At 36.0% G+C, this 21,699-nt stretch overlaps 1 protein-coding gene across 5 annotated transcripts in view; it reads left to right on the forward strand.

Annotated features, from left to right (window-relative positions):
• LOC136032902 (nuclear pore complex protein Nup160-like) overlaps positions 1–21,699 on the forward strand; it is a 114,783-nt gene that overhangs the window by 79,196 nt on the left and 13,888 nt on the right. For all 5 annotated transcript variants that reach the window (XM_065713337.1, XM_065713335.1, XM_065713338.1 and 2 more), the window contains 4 exons: positions 4,722–4,912; positions 12,061–12,257; positions 14,744–14,874; positions 19,865–20,031. In XM_065713337.1, coding sequence (XP_065569409.1) covers positions 4,722–4,912; positions 12,061–12,257; positions 14,744–14,874; positions 19,865–20,031 — 686 coding nt within the window. The remainder of the gene's footprint in view (positions 1–4,721; positions 4,913–12,060; positions 12,258–14,743; positions 14,875–19,864; positions 20,032–21,699) is intronic.

Here is a 21,699-nt window from a genome sequence, read left to right on the forward strand (position 1 = left end):
GAAGGGATGGAGAGGGAAAGGATTTAAAGATCTGGTGTCCAATCTATTTAAACTTTTAGCTCTATGAGTCCCTATTGGACTAGAATCTGTTTGCGGTGAAGTAGTAATGTAGAACGAAAGAAAAGAAACCATGTTAACCATTTTATTAACGTGTCGTATCTGTAATATCTCCTGAACAGTTTGGGAACTGAGTTTCAATGGGATTTGTAGGACCAAGTAAACCTTGAATATTGGATAGAGGTATAATATAAAGAAACTATGTTTTCTTGCTATCAAACCGGTAAATTTTGGTAATAACAGGTGAGAATTGAGCCGAAATTTTTTGAGTATTGGGGGGAAGGAGGAGGCAAAAGTCTTCATGTTTTGTATTTGTAGATATGTATTGCCAAAAAATGTATGCCTCCTTTTTACCTAAAACATTTGAACAATTTGGCTGAATTGAACTTTGAATCTGTTTACGTGAAGTAGTTGGTGAATCAAGATAACTCTTATAGACAGAAATAAACATACAAACCCGATATTTTTATTCACCTAGTTACTTCCCTGTGAGCGGTTTTGATTGTTCTGGGCTAAAATGCTAAACAATTTGAGATACACAAAAAAAGTCAAATATTTCATCTCTGCAATAAGCTTTGAAATGACATTCGCAAGTTTCTTCGCCAGGTAGGTTGGTGTAATGAAAATAGATTCGAAACTAAAGTTGGATGCATTAGTCTGTGACCTCCCAAAATTGTGTTCGCCATAGGGATACAACTTACACTGCTAGGTAGACCTGAATGAAAGCAGAATATTTTGAATATTGGTTGCATCTACAGGTTTCACCTGTGTCAACAAGTTTGTTTTTCTCAAACTGTCTTAGACTAACATGATATGCTGCTAAAAAGAAGTGAACCTAAAAAACAACGAAGGGCATTTTAAAAAATGCTCTATCGATTTATGACGCCCAAAGAAGGCCCAAATATGCTCCATCCTCCATCAAATAACGTAGTGAGCAAGTATGCTGGGACATACAAACTTAAGAGAAAAAAAAAATACTTTGAAGAAACGTGGGTGGCATTAATTCCTGACATGGTCCAAAAATAGACCAAACGGCTTTTTTCTCCAATCTATATGAAGTTTTCAGAGTAACTAGAACGTTCAGATTAACCTTAGCGAGAACAATGAATTTTGGAAGAAGAACGTGGTTTATCGGTTCTTAGTTTGAAAAATTGGATTTTTTTTTGCGCCAATCTGATTTAAGTTTTTAGGCCTTGTGAACACCTCAATTAAAACTTTAGAACGAAGAGAGTCCCAATTGAGGCAAAAATTAAGGAAGCAAATCAGGTTGGACTGATTTTTGACGTCCTTTTATTGTTATTATTACTATATTATTATTACAAACAAGTATACTTTTTAATAAATTACAGAGACTTGTAATTTTAAAGGAAAAAAAAATCCAAAACAAAGAAGACCATTAAAAGATTAATTAAATGAAATGATGGATTAAAATATGCGTTTATCCAAAGGGATCCACAGGATGAAGGTTAGGATTGCTTCAGAACCGTAGAAAGACGAAAATCACGCAGATTTTCATTTGGTATGATAGTAAGGCCTTTCCATCTACCCCCGTGATACCCAACTTGGGGCCCAGGCCCCACCGATGAGGCATGGCAATATTTTGGTGGGTGTTGGGCATAACGTGCATTCTTTGGTTGATTTTATTTTAGAGCCTTAATTTAAAAAAAAAACAAACAAAAAACATCTAGATAAATGAGGTCACACTCGTGTGCATATAAAGAGCCAGAATATACATAATAGTATAGCAATGACGCCATACATTGCGTAAAAGGTGTTGTTGTATTTAGATAATATTTTTCACAAGTATAAAGTATGCCTACAGGAAGATTGAAAAAAGATACCAAGCTAATGGTCTTTTAAGCTTCCTTCAGGTGTATGCAGGTAAAATTTTGACTTGCAAAATTTAAATGTTATGGGGAGGGCATCATGATCTTAGAAATGCCTTGTTGTGGCACTGCCCAAAATTGGATGGGACGCTCTGATCTATCCAAAATATGCTAGTAAAACTATTATCACAAATTTATTACACAAAGCTATTGTTGATCGAAAGCTTCGATTGAATTATCAAATTTTGTCTAACATTTAAATTACAGTCCAATATTTTGATTTTTAAGCAGAAAATCTGAGAACTTTTCAAATATTCTTGATATTAACCAACGATAAAACTATGTTTATTAAAAGTGAATAAATTCAAATTAAAAGATCGTTTTTAAAAGAGCAGTTTATCAAAGAAAAGTAAAGAGCCATATTAAATCACAGGAGGAGTAAACACAAGCAGACGAAACGAGCAAAATTAAAGGACTGTAATAATTCAAACTTGAAACGAATAGTTATTACCATCAATGAATAAATGAAACCCAAAATGAACATAAATTTAAAATTAACAGTCACATCTTCCGTAAAGATAACAGTTACAGCTATAGATGAATTAACACTTCCTGAAACTAGCAGAAGTTAAAATGAATAATCAAGTCAAACTCAAAACGACCAGAAATTACCACATATAGGAGTCATGCTTCCGCCCCTAAATCTCTTAAAGGCTTAACGTCATTTACCTTTATTGAAACTTGACTTTGACTTACTTTGACTTATGTCACCTGCCGGAAGTGGCTCAATATAGATAGTGATGTCAGCCTCCTCCAACTCGTGCGATCAGCAGCTAACGCTGGTGCATCGTGGACATCGATGTTTACCAACTTCAAGTATTTTGAAAGACTATCGGGCCATCGATGTCTCGGTCTGCCGCGGGATCGTTTCCAGCAGGCTTTTGCGGGGTTAAAGCCCAGCACGATTTTTGCAAGTAGGTGTGATGGTATTCTTAGGCGATGACCGTAGACCATACCATCGTAGCGTGCGCTCCGCAATTTGGATGGAAAACAGTGCAACTTCTGTAGCAACTTCTCGTTGTTGACTAAGTTGAGCCATCTCAGGTCTTCTATCCTCTTTAGGTTTTACGTCTACGGTCTTGAGAGCTGTGATTGTGGCCGGATAGGTTTCTGTTCCATAAAGAATTACAGACCCGACCAGGGCGTTGAAGATTGAAAACCAAATACATTTTAAATAATCTGTTTTATAATTGTAACACAGGAAAATCTAGAATTTCTGGAATTTTTAGGGTTTTTTATAACCTTCTATCCAACAATTAGTTCACTTCTATTAGTTCTTTTCAGTCATTTTGATCATTATGGTAATCTAATTTTTTCTTATTTTTGCTGATTTCTTCAAAAATGAAGTCATACTGTCCAAAATACATATCGTTTTCATTAAAATACAAACGACATCCAAACTGTTTAAAGAATTTGAGAGGGATGATGAGTTTCATCACTTTTTTTCCAAATCATGATTAGTCTTGTGCCATAAATTTTTATTGTTGTGTTGCTGTCGGTTGTTGGACAAATAAATGACACATAGTTTGAAATACAAATCGAAACGACTAAACTTTTATGCTTAGATCATGCATATCAGCTTCAGATCCTGTATATCAGCTTCTTTATATCAGTTTCAGATTATCATTGATCATTATATCCGCTTCAGATTTTGTCACCTTCAGGGATCTTTATCTACTTATGATCATTTTTTTATGCTTACCGTAATTTTCACTTTTAGCCTTTTGTGATTATTGTATTTATACATCACATCTCCCATTGTTTATAGCAGGAGTTCTTAGAATTCTAAGGACAATGGGCTGGAAAAAGTGTCAAACAGATTGGGCAACTTCAGTACATAAAATGTTTTCAATCTAACAGTTGTGGAAGAGTTGGGCCTGATTGCGTATGGTCTGATTGTAGGCCAGGTAAATAAAATAGATAATAAATTCTCCAAGTTCTAAGTCAGTAAATTATCTGTGTTGATTCAAAAGGTGTTAAGTGAATTTTTCTGCGCCGCTTGGATTTGCAACTTGTGCCCTCAAATTAAGCCAAGCAATCGATTAGTTTAATCAGCTTCTCGAATATTTTGGTTCTCAAGATGTATCAACTTGTTTTTTTTTTTTTCAAAATGCCCTCTCTTCTCACTCACACTGCTAGTTGGGAAATAGAGCTTATACTTTCAAAATCAGTTCTGTTGTATCTTCTATACATCAAAGACAAAAACAATTTTTATGTGCAATCAACTATTTCTTAATATTAGTTACTAAAATACGATTCTGCTCTCCTTTGAAATTTATATTGGACATAGAACCTCTTGAATTACTGTAGCCAATATTCTTGCCATAATCTCCAATCGTTGAACATTTTTATGAGATCTGGTGTTCTGCTCCTTTTCTAAAGGATTTAAAAACGGTATATTTATACGTTACTAACAACTTGCTTTGACATGGTTCACACCTCAAATCCTTGAATTGAAAAACCCGACTTTTCGACCTTATAATTTTACATTGCTATCTAATTTTCTTATAATTTTCCTACTCTAGTATATATTATTTATTTTTGCTTTTCACTTTTTATCAAAAAAATAAGAGTATTATTGCAATATATTATAAATTTTATTATTATTGCTCTGCTTGCATAAATGTACACATTATTTATAAAAGTGTTTATTTTTATCAATTCTTATATTTTTAAAATATATTTATCTTCTTTTTTGCTATGTTTTATGTCTTTTATTACTAGTTCTTACATTTTCTTGTAGATATTTGTATATTGGTAATTGTTATTTTCTTATAGCTTCTATTGTTATGTATGAACAGGCTTATCGACTTAAAACAGAGACTGAAGCCAATAGTCGTAGCCTCAATCAAAGAGTGCAGTGTTTATTGTCCACGATGACTTGCTTGGAGTTGGTACATGCCTCAAATGCTTGGGTTGAAAGACCAGACATCAGAAAAGGCATATTGGGTCATGACAGGAATGTCGAGGTATAATCATTGCTTTCTTTTCTCTTGTGTTTGGTCCTTGTAATCTCGTAGGTTTTAACAAGTTTAGTAACACTTTTTGTTTTATTTTTATTTTTTTAACTAGAGTGTTTTTAACTTTTTTTTCTGGGTTGACCGTAGGGGGAGGGTATTTAAAATCTATGAAGCTTTTATGCCATCCTATTTCAACTTTGCAAAAGAACCCTTGACCCAAAAAAATTAATATTAACGAACTTTGCTATTTTGTCTGATATGTTTAGTTTAATCGACCTGGTCTTTTAATTTTCTATGGTTTTTTACCCCCTCCCCCAACATTGTTCCCGAAAGAATTCCTGCGAAAATAAGTCTGGTGCAGTTTTCATCGCACAAAAAGTATATTATTGTCTATTGAATGTGTGTGTGTTTGTGCGTGTCCTTGTGCGTTGGATTGTGCCTATGCTTTCGTATAAATATGTGAACTTGTGTGGTATGTGTTTTCATGCTCCCCGTCTAATCCTGATTAGTAAATAAGAAGACGGATCCTTGTTTCTATCATAAAATTTCTTCGAAAAGAAGCAGCAAGGATTTCAGAGCCGGAGTCTGAAGGCCCATACCCCATCGCACATGCCCACATCAACTTGCAATAATTAAAGTAAACGGCTTGCACATGAACAAGTAAACTATCAAGAGAAAAGGGTGGAATATTGAGGGGCTATTTACTCTCAGAAATCCTGTACACCAGGTTGCGCATGCCAAGCGTGGTGGAACTGTTCGAACTGTACCAAGAGTGGTGGAATTGTGCCAAGCGTGAGGAAACTATGTCAAGTATGATGGATGTTTGCTAAAAAAGGATGTCACGCGAACCATCACAGCCAGTTGGGAATGTACATTATACGCTTATTGAGTTAAGTAATTAAAAATTAACGACCCCGTTTAAAACTTGAGATGAACAAGAAAAAAGTCCTATAACAATCCAAACTTAAAACGATCAGAAATTACTTTCAAAAACAATAATTGAAATCGAAAATGAGCCGAAATTAAGATAATAATCACATCAAAACTTAAAGTAAGGGTACTTATATATTTGAATAATTAATTTTTTTTAAATGAGTAAAAATTGAATGACTGCTGAAGCTAAACCTAAAATGGCTATGAATTAACGCTTCTCCTAATAATAAAACTCAAATAATTAACGCTTCCACTAATGCACACTATGTGTACACATACACATATATATATATATATATATATATATATATATATATATATATATATATATATATATATATATATATATATATATATATATATATATATATATATATATATATATATATATATATATATATATGATATATGATTGCTTTCTTTTTCCTTGAGCCTCCAAGCTCTATTTCATAATCGACTAGAGAAATAATACGCAACACCTTGAATGGTCCTTGCCAGCGGACATTAAGTTTGTCACTTCATCCCGGCAATAAAAGTAGAATTTGGTCACTCTTGGACAAGGTCCTTGGTTTCATTGCTCGGTCGTAGTACCGCTTCATTTTTGATGCTTCAGTTGCTTTTCTTTCTTTGGCAACATCGTATATTTCGGATAATCGCACGCGCATCTGTCGAATATTTTCTGCAATAATTATTTGGTCTTCCCCCATCTTATCTTCCCATTCTTCTTGCATTAGGTTCAGGCCCCGCGAGGATTCTGTCCGTATAATATCTCGAATGGCTATACCCTAGACACGGATGCGCTTTTTCTCGATATGCGAATAGTAAGAATGGTATAAACTTGTGCCAGCCGTTAGTTGATGTCCTTATGTATTTGCGAAGCATGGATATTAGAGTCCCGTTGAACCTTTCATTTTGTCTATCTGTCTCTGGGTGGTATGGACTTCTCCTATTTGGCTTTATATTCAGTACTTAGTACAATTTTTTTTTAAGACAGGAACTGAGTTCCTTGATCTGCCAAGATTCGTCGGGAATCCCATAACTCAGGGCGAACTTGGCAACTTCATCTGCAGTAACTGGTGATTTTGTTGACTGCAGGGGTATTTCTTCAGTATATCTAGACCCGCAGTCAGTAATTGCTAGAAGCCACCGATGACCTTTGGAGCTTTTAGGTAGGGGTCCTACTAAGTCCATGGCGGTTCGCAAGAATGGCTTAGTTATGGTGGGAAGAGGGCTAGGGGTACCTTTTCCTTTGGTTTGCGCCTGGCGATCATTTGGCAAGCTCTGCATGACTTGATGTAATTATCGATGTCCTTGTAAATTCTAGGCCACCAAAAATTACGTAGAATGCGGTCAGTGGTCCGAGCCTTGCCTGGATGACCACTTATCACGTTTCATGACCCATCTTGATAATCTGTGATCTATACTCACTGGAAACAATAATCTGCTCATTTGTTCCACCAAGATGATCAGTCCAAAGTCGATAATAAACCCCGCTTTGGAATAAAAACTGCTGAGAAAGAGAGCTACGAATTCCTGCAATGCTTTCTCCCTTTCGAAATTCAAGGTTGGATCGTTTTCTTGGAGCTGAGAAAGTGCTCCAGATCTGGTTTCTGACATCAATCCCTTGTTGTTGGGGTTAGATTGATCTGTGGCAGAAAATGAGGCAGGTTAGTAACCTCTGTCTGAGGGATCGTTTGTCCTGAGCTAAAACATGTTGCGGTTTTGTTACTGATGAGATATCGCAGGGCTCAGAATCATGCAGAAAAACAGTCGGTGCTTTATGGAGCTCTGGTTTTGAGCTGAGACCACTTTGATTTCTTGATGATCTCTGCCTGGCTTGAGCTCTACCTGGACATTAATTGGAAGTACGTTCTCTTCGAATCTCGTAAAATGTCTTCCCAGCAGAATTTTTTGGGGTAATGTGGGGCAGATCCCTGCTCCAGCCAGTACTTCAAAGATTCTTCTTTTGTGATTCATAAGCTGTATCGTCAGAAGTCCGACGGAGCATTCTATTTTGCGGCCCTCCGTCGTAACGTATTTTAAAGTTTTCCCAGGGATGGTGGTAAACTCCCTTGACCCGGCTTGAATGAGTCGATCATTAAAGGTAGTATTTGCCCATCGCAGCGAGCCTTGACAACATATCCTGGTTTGGGGTTTGATAGCTTTTCCACCAGATTAGTTGCATATACCCTTTCCCTTTTTGGCTCTTTGGTTTTTCGTTTGCCTCCCCTGCATTCCTCTGTTGGCTGTGACGTTGAGTAGGATGGCAATAGTAACGTTTTGGTCGGTGCTTGTATGATTTGCCTTCAAGACCAGGAATCTGATTGAGGTTTGGTGAAAGGTCCCGTTGTTCGAGCTACCTCCTTCTTCCGCAGGCGGTAGAGACTTGTCCCAGTTGTCAGCCTTTCTGATGCATTCTCTCGGGGCTGTTGCATCTCTCTGCCCTAAGAAAACCCTAAGGTCTGGGTTAGCAGTTGTGATGAACTGTTCCACTCCAACATTTTCTAGAACCGGATCTAAATGCCTGGCCAGGTTACGCTCTGCCGCTCTTTGTTCCCCCACCTTCTCAATACACAGCCATTTTTTGGCTGTGGTAGTCAGTTAGTCCCCGTATTCTGTATTTGGATTCACCTGAGCGCTTACTAGCATGTCGAAATCGCCGGAGAAAAGTCTCGCTATTGACGTAGAATTTCTTGTGAATCGCTGTTGTGACCTCGTCGAAGTCGATAGGCCTGACAGTTGGTATGGCTGTTTAAGCCTGCAGAGCTTTCCCGGAAAGGTTTGCTACAAGCCTGGCCACCTACGTTGCTTGAGGCAAATTGCAGGCAGTTGCAGTTCCTGTAAAAGCTTCCAAGTAGGCCTCCACGTCGTCACTTCCTCTCAGTGAGGTCATATACAAGGTCGTGGCTCCATACTTATGAGAGTCTGGAAGCTATTTTCTACAAGCTCTCGGTCTTGTTGCATCGCCTTCTTCGGATGATGTACTAGAGACAGCTGGTTTTCTTCGTTCAGCTTTCGCTCAACCATTAGAGCTTCCTCTAATTCTTTCTTGTGGTTTTCCACCAAGGCTTTTGTCGACTTAGCCACTTAATGCTGGAAGGCTTCTAGCAACGACTTCAAGAATGTTTGTTCCATCTTGAGCGTTTTCTCTAGATCTTCCCCTTTAGAACTATGCTTGGTTCTTGACCTTGTGTGGTAAGGGACGAAGTCAGTCCTTAGAGCTCCTGCTTCCCTGGAATGCTTTTTCGTCTGCTTGTCGTCTGCCAGCGCAAAACGTAAAATTACAAGGGCTTAACTTATGGACGTGTAATCGCAAAGAACCCAGAATTAGAACTCAAAACCGTAAAACAAGAAAAGAGCCAAAGAAAAAAAAAAGCAAGAAAAAAAAAAGATAAGTTCTGTTCGGAAATAAACCCGTAAACCGAAATCAGGAAAAAAAAGAGGAAAAAACAGATTTCTGTTCAAAAGTAAACCCGTAAACGGAAATCAGAAACAAAGAGTGGACTTCTGTTCAGAAGCAAACCCGTAAACAGAAATCAGGAACAAAAAGAAAAAACAAGAAGGGGATTTCTGTTCGGAAGTGAACCCGAAAACAGACATTAAAACAGAATAAAAGTGGATTTCTGTTCGGAAGTAAAACCGTAAACGGAAATGAGGAAAAAACAAGAAGGGGATTTCTGTTCGGAAGTGAAACCAAAAACAAACATTAGAACAAAACAAAAGTGGATTTCTGTTATGTAGTAAACCCGTAAAAAGGAATGAGCAAGAAACAAGAAAGAGATTTCTGTTTAGAAGTGAACCCGAAAACAGACATCAGAACGAAAAACGGAGGTGAATTTCTGTTTGGAACTGAACCGGTAAACAAAGACCAGAATGCAAAAAAGTGGATTTTTGTTCGGAAGTAAACCAGAAAACAGAAATTAGAACGAAGAATAAAAAGTGAATCTCTGTTTGGAATTGAACCTGTAAACAGAAATCATAAAAGTAAAATAAAAAAAACTTGATTTCTCTTTAGAAGTTAACCTATAAACAGAAATCAGAATTTTAAAAAAGTGGATTTCTCTTCGGAAGTAAACCCAAAAAAGAAACTAGAACGAAAAACAAAAAGTGAATTTCTTTTCGGAACTGAATCCGTAAACAGAAATCAGAACGTAAAAAAAGTGGATATCTGTTCGGAAGTAAATCCTTAAACAGAAAGGAGGAAAGAAAACAAGAAAGGGGTTTCTTTTCGGAAGTGAACCAGAAAACTGAAATTAGAAACGAAAACAAGAAAGAGATTTCTATTCGGAAATAGAAACAAATGAGTGAATTTTCTGCTTGGAACTAAACCCGGAAGCAGAGATATATAATAGTCTTTCTTTGTAAAAAGAACCCGGAAGAAAGAGCTCATTTTGGGAAAGGATCCCTCCGCTGGTCACCAAATAATATGAACCGTTTTAGTCAGAATTCAACTAACAAAATATTCACAACAGCCTATATAGAGACCAGTTGCGCGGAGTCGTATCTTGCCCATTTCAACACACATCTTTAGACTAGGCGTTAACCTCCGGGGCTCCATCAGCGAATCAGCGCGGAAAGATCTTGGCTCTATTCTGGGAGTGAAAACAGAAATTTCTCCCACAGCCAATCAGCCTTTTAGGAATCCGGTTTCCAACTGCGAGAGTGTCTGGTTTTGACGTAATGCCGCGACTATAGCTATGTGTTGCTTTTGAAATGTGTTTGCGCAAGTGGTGTCTATATAGGCTGTGATATTTACTAACGCCTGTGTACATACGAGCAATTCATCCTCTTCACTCGGTGTGTCAGCCAAGTGAATTCTGTGACGTCAGCCCATTAGAAAGGTCGTCACGTAAGCCATTATAGGTTAACTAAACATTGAGCGCATTATCAGTAGTTGTTTTGCAGTCATCTTGATTGTTATAGGGATTTTATTCTTATTTTTTGTCGATGTTTTGAAAACTGAAGCACACTGGTCAAAAAAGACAATTGGTTTCGCTCATTTCAGATAAAACATCATTTTTGTACAATCCTAAAAAGGGGGGCTAATGCCAGAATTGCCTCTCACTCAATTGGACTATATGTCTTGGCTTGTTCTATAATTAGCCAAGACTTGATGCCCACAACTATTCCATTTTAATTAAAATTCCGGTGATTTTTGAATCTATCTCGTTGAGCCTGGGGTAGTCCTGATTTTAGAATTTTGTGTCATATTTGCTGGATGGTATTTTCTCTTGTCTGTGTCAAATTTTACAGCAATCAATGAATCCTGTGACATAGTCTGTTTTACAAAGCTTGAAGTTTGGCATCGTAAACCTGAAGCCTAAGTCGCTTTCTAAGTATTCATATTTTGTAGCCACTGAGGGACTTCTTCAACTCCGCTTTCTTCAGTATGAATATAAAGACAACATCACTATGATTATCAGAAGGTGCTGGCGTTTTTTCAAGCGCGCATTTTTAGTCTTATATAATTTCAATTTTTCTAGGTGCCAGGATTTTTTTTTGTCTTTTATTTCTGTGTGCGTTTGGGAATAATTTCATGATTTTAGAAAAGTTTTTTTTTTTTTTAGTCTTTGATAAAAATAGTGTAATTATTTTTGCGCTTCATGATTACAAAATTTGTTATAAAATTTAAACAAAATTTAACGTTGGCAGTGTGGGGGGGGGAGTTGGAGACAGAACGGAATTACTTTGGTCCTGCAATTATGAAGATTTAGAATCTTTGTATGATTCCAGTTCAGAAAAGATGTAACATGACTATGTTTTGGGTAATGTTTGATGTTGGGGTCGGGGAAGCTGGAAAACGGGCCCACTTATATGTAACTCTCCACGGAAAACCAAACCTATACGAAATGTTAGTTAAATTCAAAGATGGAAAAAGGGTGATTGATTGCAAGATTTGACCCTCATTGACGAAGTGAAATAAAAACATTTGAAAATCATTTGATAGTTACCAATATTTAGCAAAACGAGAAAACGTGGATTTCGCTGAATGTTCTGTTGCTTCCGAAGAAATTCATTTTAGAGGGATAAGGTTACAAATTGAAAAAAAAAAAACGTGAATGATTTGACAATCTATAATAAAAACGCATAAATCGCCAGGTCGGATCTCTGTCTCTGTAATATGAGTTGAACTGTTTCGTGGAGGGTCTCTCCATCTCGGTCCCCCCTCTATCTCCCAATCACTCACTTTTTCTCTCCCTTTTATTCTCGTTTTGTTCTCTCAGGATGAAGAGTTTACAGTTGAAGTTTATGAGCTTTCAGACTTAAAAAAGGAATACGATCTTACTGTTGCCCAACTTAGCCTACTTCAGTTAATGGAGAGACAAGCTCTGAACCCTAATGTACCGTCCTCAGCCCAAGAAACTGTTGCCCAGCTGGTAAATGTGAAGAGCTATGAGCTTGCAATCTCTGTTGCCAGAAGGTAAGGAAAAATACTAAACAAACAATTTTGCTTTATATCCAGGGGTGGGGTTTTAGATCGATTAATGCGTTATGCCTTTGGCTTGCGATTTCTTTCATTTATTTATATACTCTATTATATTATAAATTATGAAATGATACATGTTGTGGTATAATCTGACGTAAACCTGCTGGTAGGCTAGTGGATTTATTTTTAGACTCTTAGGTTTGAATTTTCGTTTATAGGCTGTTCTTTTATGATCTATTTGTTATTCGCGAACAAATACATAATATTACAAGACTCTAATTTCTTAAAAAATAAAAAATAAAAACTGGCCAATTAAAGGAAATGTAGGAGAAGTCGAACAAAAAATAATGCTACTAGTCACTGAAACTAAAAAAGAAAATTTTGTAACAATTTGTACATAAAAAGAATCTGCTTTACATTTGGATTCCAAATATGAAAAATTTATTAAGAATATTTAAAAATATTAGCGTAAAGGAATTTGCCTGTGTTTTGGAAAATTGGAACCCCCCCCCCCCCAAAGGAGGGGTGGCCGAAAACATAACCAGCAAATTAAGGATATCGGAGAAAAGTAGCTAAGGTTTCCAGTCTTTATCTATTAAAAGCAGTTTTTATCATTTTCGAGAAGAATGGTTACGGATGCCATTCTTTTATCGTTTTGTCGGAGTGATTATATTGCCCCAGGGGTCGTTGAATCTCGGAAAATCGATTGTTCGAATAGAAATTCAACATTCTAGTGTTTTTGCTTTAAAAAACATGACAGGCCAGGCCAGGGTAAGAATTTCAGCCATTTTGCGGTGCAAGGCAATTGCCAAAGAAGGTCAAAGTACTATAGACTGAAAATTCTGAAAGAAACAAATCGATTTAGAACTCTAAAGATGCAGATTCAGTTGTCTTACTTGATATTTTGTAAGTTTATGTGTAGTGGTGTATAATTTCTTACCGCGTACGATGAAAGATCAGCGGGTATTTCTGCACGCGAACTGGGGTAGGGGTATCTAAAGCCTCAATGGGTTCATTTTACCTCCGAATCTTCCAACCTCCTGTGAGAGGTCCTTCAGACGAATGCAGAGCACAAGTTTGATTCCTAAACTTCCTTGTTCCGAGAAACATTTGGAATCACCGTGTTGTATGGGTGGAATTGGGTGACAGTTCTCTTCTTACTGGAGAAAAATTATACACTTATGTACATATCATATGCTTATCTGCACTAAAAGACGAAGGGCTAGGGGCTTTTAACCTTCCAGACTACAGAAATTCAAAGTTTAGCCCCCAAAAGTACACTGTAAGCCCTCGTTTTCAAACTTCTTGTGGGATGTGTTTCAGTGAATTATTGAGAGGGATGTTTATCTCCCGATCTCAATGAATTTCGAGGAATATATTTTGACTACCTTTTGAGGGATTGGGGGCTGATGGGTGAAAAGTTTCAATTTTAAAATTTTAACGCCTAAAAGTACTCTTTTCCTTGAAACATTGTGTTACAAAGTTTAAACGTTAGTCTAAGGACCGAAGAACTGAAGGGTTCTAACCACACTCGTTTTTAGGAAAATACGACGTATGAAATAGAGAACTAACCGAAACTGATTGAATCAACAAGTTTTCAACTCGAAGTCCCTTCAGTCCCCATCTCAGTAGACTAAAGTTCGAATTTTTATCCCGTTATTTTAGAAGTGAATGCTCTAAAAAAAAACAAAAAAAAACGTTTGAATAATTTTTTTTCATATTTGCGTACAATCAAATCTTCTGCTGAAATATTCAATTCAGAAAGGCAATTGGCAAACAGAACACATGTGATTACCAACTGACTCTATTTCCTTTATTCTAAAATGCTTTCAGTAAAGCGCTAATCAAATTTTAGTAAGGATTGAGTGGGACGGGTTTCCTTCATGTACAGGGCAATTTCTTGTCGTTTTAGGTTTTAACGTACTGTTTACTATCATTGAAATAGCTTCCTTCTTTTCTTGTTATAGTTGTTTCATACTTCTATTTTTGCGCTTTCTTTGTCTGTTTTTCTATAGTTTCGTTCAATGATTCACTCATTGTGTTGTTTTTAATTTATGAAAAATGACCTTAATTAATGATGTTTTGATAAGGTTAAGTTAAAAAAGTTTAAATTGAAAATAATAGCCCATTTATATGAAAAATGTAAAAAAAAGACTATGAAGAAACAAGAAAAAAATTATAATACTTTATATATTATATTACATATTATACGTTATTTATTTATTGTATCTTCATTATGAAATCGAAAGAGCTTCTTGTGGATTGGTCTGCACTTCCATTTTTGTGTTTTATTCTTCCTCTTTTTTGTGTGCAATGATTCACCTTGTATTATTTGCTGTTTTTTTTTTTGTATTGGCCATTCGTTATTGTATTTGTGATATATTTAATTTTAGTATACTGTAACAGTAAATGTCCCAGTGGTTTATTTTGCTATTGGCTAAATCAATTATGATTTTATTTAATTATTTATTTCTTGGCAGGTTTGACATCAAGACAACTATCGTGATTGATGCCCTGACATCTGACTACGTAAATCTGTTGAGGTCGCTCAAGAATGATTTTACTGCAGAAAGTGAAACTCTTCATTTCATACGATTGAACAATCCTTCTGGTTCGTTTTCATTTTTGTGGGTTTATTGTTATTATTTTGAATATTACTTAATGTTATTTATTATTATTATTATTATTATTATTATTTAATGGTATTTTGTTGATCTGGAAATAGTTTTCGGAAACTGATTTCCAATTATGTTATGAATGTTATGTTGGGGGCTTGGCTTATTCCCTTTCCTTCGCAGGAAATTCCCACCCCCCTGTAATGTCCCTCTTGGAAGATTTGCCCCAGAGGTAAAAACTGCGCAGCCAAAAGGAACTTAAGACAAATAAAAAGCACAAAGAAAAGTATAATTGTGCATCAGCTTTTGTGAAGGAAGGGCGGTGGGCCAATGTTAAGTTGGGAGGAGGGATGCTATATGCCTAAAAAATATGTTTTAATGCCCAAATTGGCTATATCTGTATTAGCTTCTAATACACTAGGAAGGGGTATGTGGGGGGGGTGGAGGGGAGAATCTTTCATCACCCTTAATTTAGGCTAAGCCTAAATAAGGGTACTGTAGAGAGATATCTCCTTTCTTATTGCAGAAAAATCTCTTTAACATCTATTTTAAAGCTTCATTTAACTAATATAATTTGCTTCGTAATCCATAAATCCCCCCCATTGAAAATTCCCCCATACGCAAAATTGAGCAGGCATAGAGAAAGATCAAAATAAGTACCGCAAAAGTTCAATCAAATATTCTAAGGGGTATTCAAAGGACCAGATATCAAAATCAATTTTAGGAGAGGGGCTGGCTAGTCTTCAATCTCTTCTGACTTTAAAGAGAGGACTAGAACTCTCAATTTTTGTTCAAATGAGCATTCTCAGAAGTTTCTATAGTTACGAGGGGCGTGTTGGGCATGAGAATGGGGCATCCCTCTCCTATATGAAATAAGTTCTGCTCGTTTTGGGTTTAATATTATTTTTACTTTCATAATAAAGGTGTAGACAAATATTTCTAGAAATCCAAAGATATTATACATCAATTTTCACCTACACCTCTCCTTCCTTAGAACTAATTATGTATTTATCTGAAGGCTCAGTGAGAGTTAGGATGTTTTTGCATTGAAATCTACCTTTTGAGGCACCTGCATCTCCCTAACAATAAAATGATCAGAGAACTCTACTCTAGAGGTTTATAGCTCTTGTCTAATAAAATTAGATCTTTAATTTTTTTTTTGGAAAAATATCACTGATGTTTATTGTTTGTTATTTTATTTGTTTCCCCTAGGGATGATAATATAAAACCAAGGATCCTACAAGATCGATATAGGGATTATTCGTATAAAATTTTAAGTGCCATTTTAACTAACCCAACAGATGGGAGGGCAACGAGCCCCCTTCTCATATCCCTAGTTTCATTAAAGACATCCCAATAAAAATTTGAAACAACCATTTGGTTCATCATTTAATGGTCGAATTAGTATGCCGGGACGGGGGGGGGGGGGGGCTAGTTACATATGATCTTTTTTTTTCTTAAAATGAGTACAAGAACTTCTGTTTTCTTCGAAAGAGCCCTGCCCAGGGTTTATATGACCTTCCCTTCCATATGAAGTACCTCTTGTAAAAATATATTTATAATGATGCATTGAAGCTTTATGGCCATTTGCTATAGGCAACGACAGACCGTCGCCTACTGATATGGTTTGTTTCGTTCACGTTTTTTTGTCCTAGAATCCCATCTGATATCTGGTCCTTTGCAACGCTTAAGGACGTCTGGTCAAGGTTTCAAGGCTCCCTTTTTTTCGAATAGTTGAAAATATCAATAAATTTGCATCCAAGGATGACCTAACCTCCACAACGCCTGGGATAAGGACCGTAAATTGTGTCAAATGTCAATTTTTTGTAGGTATAGTTTAGAGTGGAAAGGGAGGGGGGAGGTTTAGTCTTAGGAGTGTATTGGCGTCAAAGTCTTTGGAATCGTTTTTTTTTTTGGTAAAAAAATTAATTATTTTGCTATGGAAAGGGGGAGGGGTTAGTGGTCCGGAAATTAGCCACAAAGTCTTTTCCTGATCAATTTTAAACTTACAGCCGTAAGCCCTTGGGCCAAGGGGACTAAGTAAGGTATAAGGAAACTATTTAATGATTGGTTCCTTTGAAACTGGTCCCTCCTCTAATAGCATGGGCTCCAAAAAGGGCCGATTCTTTCCATTAGCCTTAAACTTACGTGAAACTTTCGGCTAAGGGGTCCTATTGCAGAAGGGAATAGATATTTATATCCCCTCAAAATGCAGCCCAAAAAAGGTCAAAAAAGCGCCAAAAACTTTTTTTTCTCATCCATTTCTAACAGAAAGGACTATTTTAGAAACTTAAAGGGGGATTTTTCTGTTAAAAGTACTTCTATCCTTTTCAAAGGCCGAAAGCTACTAGAGGGTATTAAACCTCCCTCTCGCTTTCTTTTCTGAAATCTGGCCTTCCTCTAATGCGTTTGATATAATGAGATTTTGAGATATCTGTCTTATTCGAAAATCTCAAAATGTCTGTTAAGTTTGCCTTTGAAGTTGATACCAGTCCCATAACCGCAATGTTAAACTTTGTTTTACTCTGCAATGATAACACGAAAAAGGTATTAAAATAGAATAGTATTGCAAAAACAAATACTATGAGACATTCTACAACACGTATTTGGCCTATATTTTAGAATATAGGTAAAACATTCCATAATTTCTTCCTTTCTTGGTTTTTTTTTATTCGTTTTTTTTTCTCTGTGCCTGCTTAATTTTTGAATATGGGATAATTTTCAGTGGGGTTGATAAGCCTAGCACCGTTGTATTGATCCAGTTTTTAAGAAATGGTTAATCCGGGTGGATTTGATCTCCTAATCTAGACTGTCTTTTGTTTCTTTTTGTTTTAGTGCAAAAAACCTAGATTAAAGCTCAAATTTAGCTATTAACAGCAGGCCTGGTGATTTCGCCTCAACTGGCATTTCATATTTAAATGTTAATTGGGAATTTGCTAAACTGTAAGCTCCCCCAAACTCAAATCAATCTACAGTGATAAATACCTATATTGATGTTCCTTTTCGATAATAATACAAATAAAATGGGAAAATAAATGTCAGTCAGTAACTTCTGAAAAGAATCAACAGAAAATGAACTAGGTTGTTTGTTGTACAGCTGTGTACACTCCTCCTCCACACCAACCTATTTGAAGTTTTACTCTTTACTCCCTTCTTTAACTTTTTTTACATTGTTTATTATGATCTCTTCTTACCCCGTTCGTAGGTGTCCTCCTTTTATTTGGTCCTTGGTTTGATGCCCGAAAAGCCCAATTTTGGGGCTTATCATGGCCCAATAAAGCACAACCTATCATAACTCATCCGTAAAAACGAGATCGAACCACATTTTTACGGCCTATCATTTAATATATGGCTATTCAAAAGAAAACTTGAACCTTCCCTTAGACAATTCTTGTGGAAAGTAATCTAGCAAGTCTTCCTCGCCCTGTTGAATTACCCATTTTTCAAAGCTATACTGGACAACTGAATTTTCGCTTCTTTTAGTGTCCCAATTATAATTTAGAGATCATCTTCCTGTTCTTGCAAAGTTTTCAACTGTAAAGGATACTGTTCTCCTTGGCTTCTCCTTTTTACACCTTTTCTGTATCCATTGTTTTTGCTAATAATGCTGCCTAGATAAGTGAAGCTGCCCATTCCTCGGTCGTCTCCTGACTCTTCATCCACATCTAGTCCTAGTTTCATGACTTGGTCTTCTTAACATTAGCTTTAGGTTTCATAGATTACAGCTAAAGTTCATAGCCTTCTATGACTGCCACTTAAGTAATATCATCCCTGAATTAAAAAAGAATGAAGTATGATTGTCAAGACTTTATATACCTTATTCGAGTTTATTGCTACTAACACATTAGTTTGGATAAGTTATCCCGTTTGGTTACCAACGTCAAGAACATCAAAAATATTGTAATAACCATGACAAATAATCAGAAAAGAAATTAATCAAATTAGTCAAAGAAATTTTTCTTTGATTAATTTGACTAATTTTTCAAGAAATTCTTCTTTGACTAATTAATCAAAGAAATTAGTCAAGGCAGTAGTGTTGCACTGATATAGAGCGATAAGTCCCTCGTGTAATTTTATATTCCTCAGCCACTGTGTATGAAAACGCTGGGCGTAGAAACTCGGAAGAGGCTCGCCACCCTTTTCCCGCGCTATTTTGTCCCCGGGTACTCCTCTAACTCACCTTGGTATTGGATAAAATTTCAAAATAAGCATTTTCTTCGTAATTGTCGGAAAGCCATTTAAATATGTCTCTGGGGATGACATACCCACCAGTATCACGAGCAAGAACCCTTAAAATGAAATACTAGTTGTTCATTGATAGGTCTTAGTAGAAAAAGGTAGGCATCTTTGGTCTTAGCTAATGGACTACTTAAAAATTTTCAGGGATTGTTCCCCATGCCAAAGGGATGGGGAAGTGTGCCCAAAAATAACCTGAAAATCTTTCTATATTTGATTGATTGAAATTTTACATCCATAAATCATGGATCAAGGAGACTGAAAGACAAAAAAAAATTATTTAAGGGGCGTGGACCACCAGAAAATGGGCTAGACCCTTTTTTCTTTTTTCTTGGTCGTTAAATTAGTTGTCTGTTCAGGAGTGTTGCGAGCCAAGCTCTTTTTTTTGCATGGAAAATAAAAGTTGTAAAATGTAAACTTAGCTTTCAGGCTATTTTATTTTTTTATTCGGATTATCCAATTGTTCTCTTGCTATACTTATTGATTCGTATACTAAACTCAAATATTTTATGATAAATCCGAACATGTGAGCATTGAGAATCAGTTTTTTTTTTCGCCGAAAATAGAGTTTGGGCAGCTTAAACTTAAATTAAGGCTATGTTTTGTTGCTTTTTAGATATGAATCATCCTTAAAAAGGTGTAAATTTAAAATTAAAATGCCACCTCTTCGTTTTTTTCGAAAGAACCAAAATTTTTAAGTCTTGCTGTTATGCGAAGATTTTTTTTAGTTATTTTATATTTTGTTTTCAGTCCGTGAAATAGTATCTTCCCGGCCAGTTGAGCAAGTTGAAAGACTGCTCGAGGCTAGTTTAGTAGCAGCAGAAAGGTCTTTGGAAACGGTGTGTCATCGTACATGTGCCTTTCGAATTCTTAGTTCAGATGTCTTCTTACCGGCATGGCTTGTAAAGTCCTACTCGGTAAGTCTTTTTTCTGTCAAGGTGAATTTGATTTTTTTTTTCATTTTTTTTCTGAAGCAAGAGGAAAGTCGTGTTAACCATCATAATTTCTTCTTGGTTGCATAGTTTTTCTTCTCTATTTACATTAAAGTTTCCCTCTAGCATGAACTAATGTATTTCCTTCTTCGTGGTTTTTTTATATACTAATTTATATTTCTAAATTTAGATTTATCAAAAAGAGAGCAAACCTTTTGAACTTAAGAAATGTCCACGATTTGCTCAATTTTCATAGTCAAGTACAATTTATTACAATTTTTTTTTCTTTTTTGGAGGAAGTGCCATGTTCTCATTAGAAGGGGACGTCGAGAAAATGACATAAAATGGAAAAACGATAAGAAAAGAATTCAATAATTTTAATTAACGTAAGCTTAAATTTTAAGAAGAGTATGCATAGATGGATGAAACTCCGGGTAGATTCATGTGGATCTTGAATACTCTTATCGTGTGTCAAGTCCTCTTAAGAGGAAGGGGGGCGCCGTCTAGAAAAATTGTAAAAAGGTAATTTATTCGTTATACTAGCAGTAGAAAAAGTAGGCCGCCTCCACCTGTCTCATCAAGACCCAACAAGTATTACCTTCATCTTGCGTGAAATCCTTTTTTAGGGTGAGGTCATCTAAAAGAAACTGATAAAAAGGATTTTCTTTTACAATTACTCTAATGGAACTCCAGCCCCACCCTCAACAGAAAAACTGAAAAAGCTTTCTCTAGCCAAATTGTATGTAGGGGGGGGGGGGGTTGGATTTGACCTCCTGCCCCAGAAATGTTTGTCCGACTCGTAAAAACGTAACAAAAATGAATTAAACAATTTTTGAGGCGTTTTTGTAAGTTGAGGCGTCAATCTCTTTTTTAGGGTGAGGTCATCTAAAAGAAACTGATAAAAAGGATTTTCTTTTACAATGACTCTAATGGAACTCCAGCCCCACCCTCAACAGAAAAACTGAAAAAGCTTTCTGTAGCCAGTATTGTATCTAGGAGGGGGGCGGATTTGACCTCCCGCCCCAGAAATGTTTGTCTGACAGGTAAAAACATAAAAAAATGAATTAAACAATTTTTGATGCGTTTTTTAAATTTTTTGTACCCCCCCCCCCCCCCCTCTGAATAAAAAATCTTGGATATGCCGCTGTCTGTAGCTATTCTCTTTGGCCATCGATCCGTAGATAATTTTGTAGATTGTGTTTGGGTGTACGCTTTCATAATTGTTATGGACCAAGGAAAAACAGCCGTAACCCAGCGCAATATCCATTGAATACCCAGTGATTGGGATGAGTAGTGAGTAGTAAATGTAAATATTGAACAAATGACATAATTGTATCGTGCTGCAGACTAGAGAATAGTTTAACTAATGGAAATATTCATTTACTAATTAAAATTTTCATTTTTTTTTGCAATAGCCAAAGGAATACAATAATTATGGCTATTGATTATATGAACAAGAGGTAGGTGTGGTTTCTGCATGAATTTTTACAAGCAAGACTTGTTAGTATGAAAGATAATTATGAATCATTTCGATGAAACTAAAAAGATTTAATCTTTAAAGAGAGAAATATAAAAAGATCTGTTCGGAAAGATTGAAGATACTAAAAAGAATTAAAACAAAAATATGATAAAAAATATACTTTGATCTGAAAA

This window comes from Artemia franciscana, chromosome 11 (genome assembly GCF_032884065.1).
Source record: "Artemia franciscana chromosome 11, ASM3288406v1, whole genome shotgun sequence".
NCBI lineage: Eukaryota > Metazoa > Arthropoda > Branchiopoda > Anostraca > Artemiidae > Artemia > Artemia franciscana.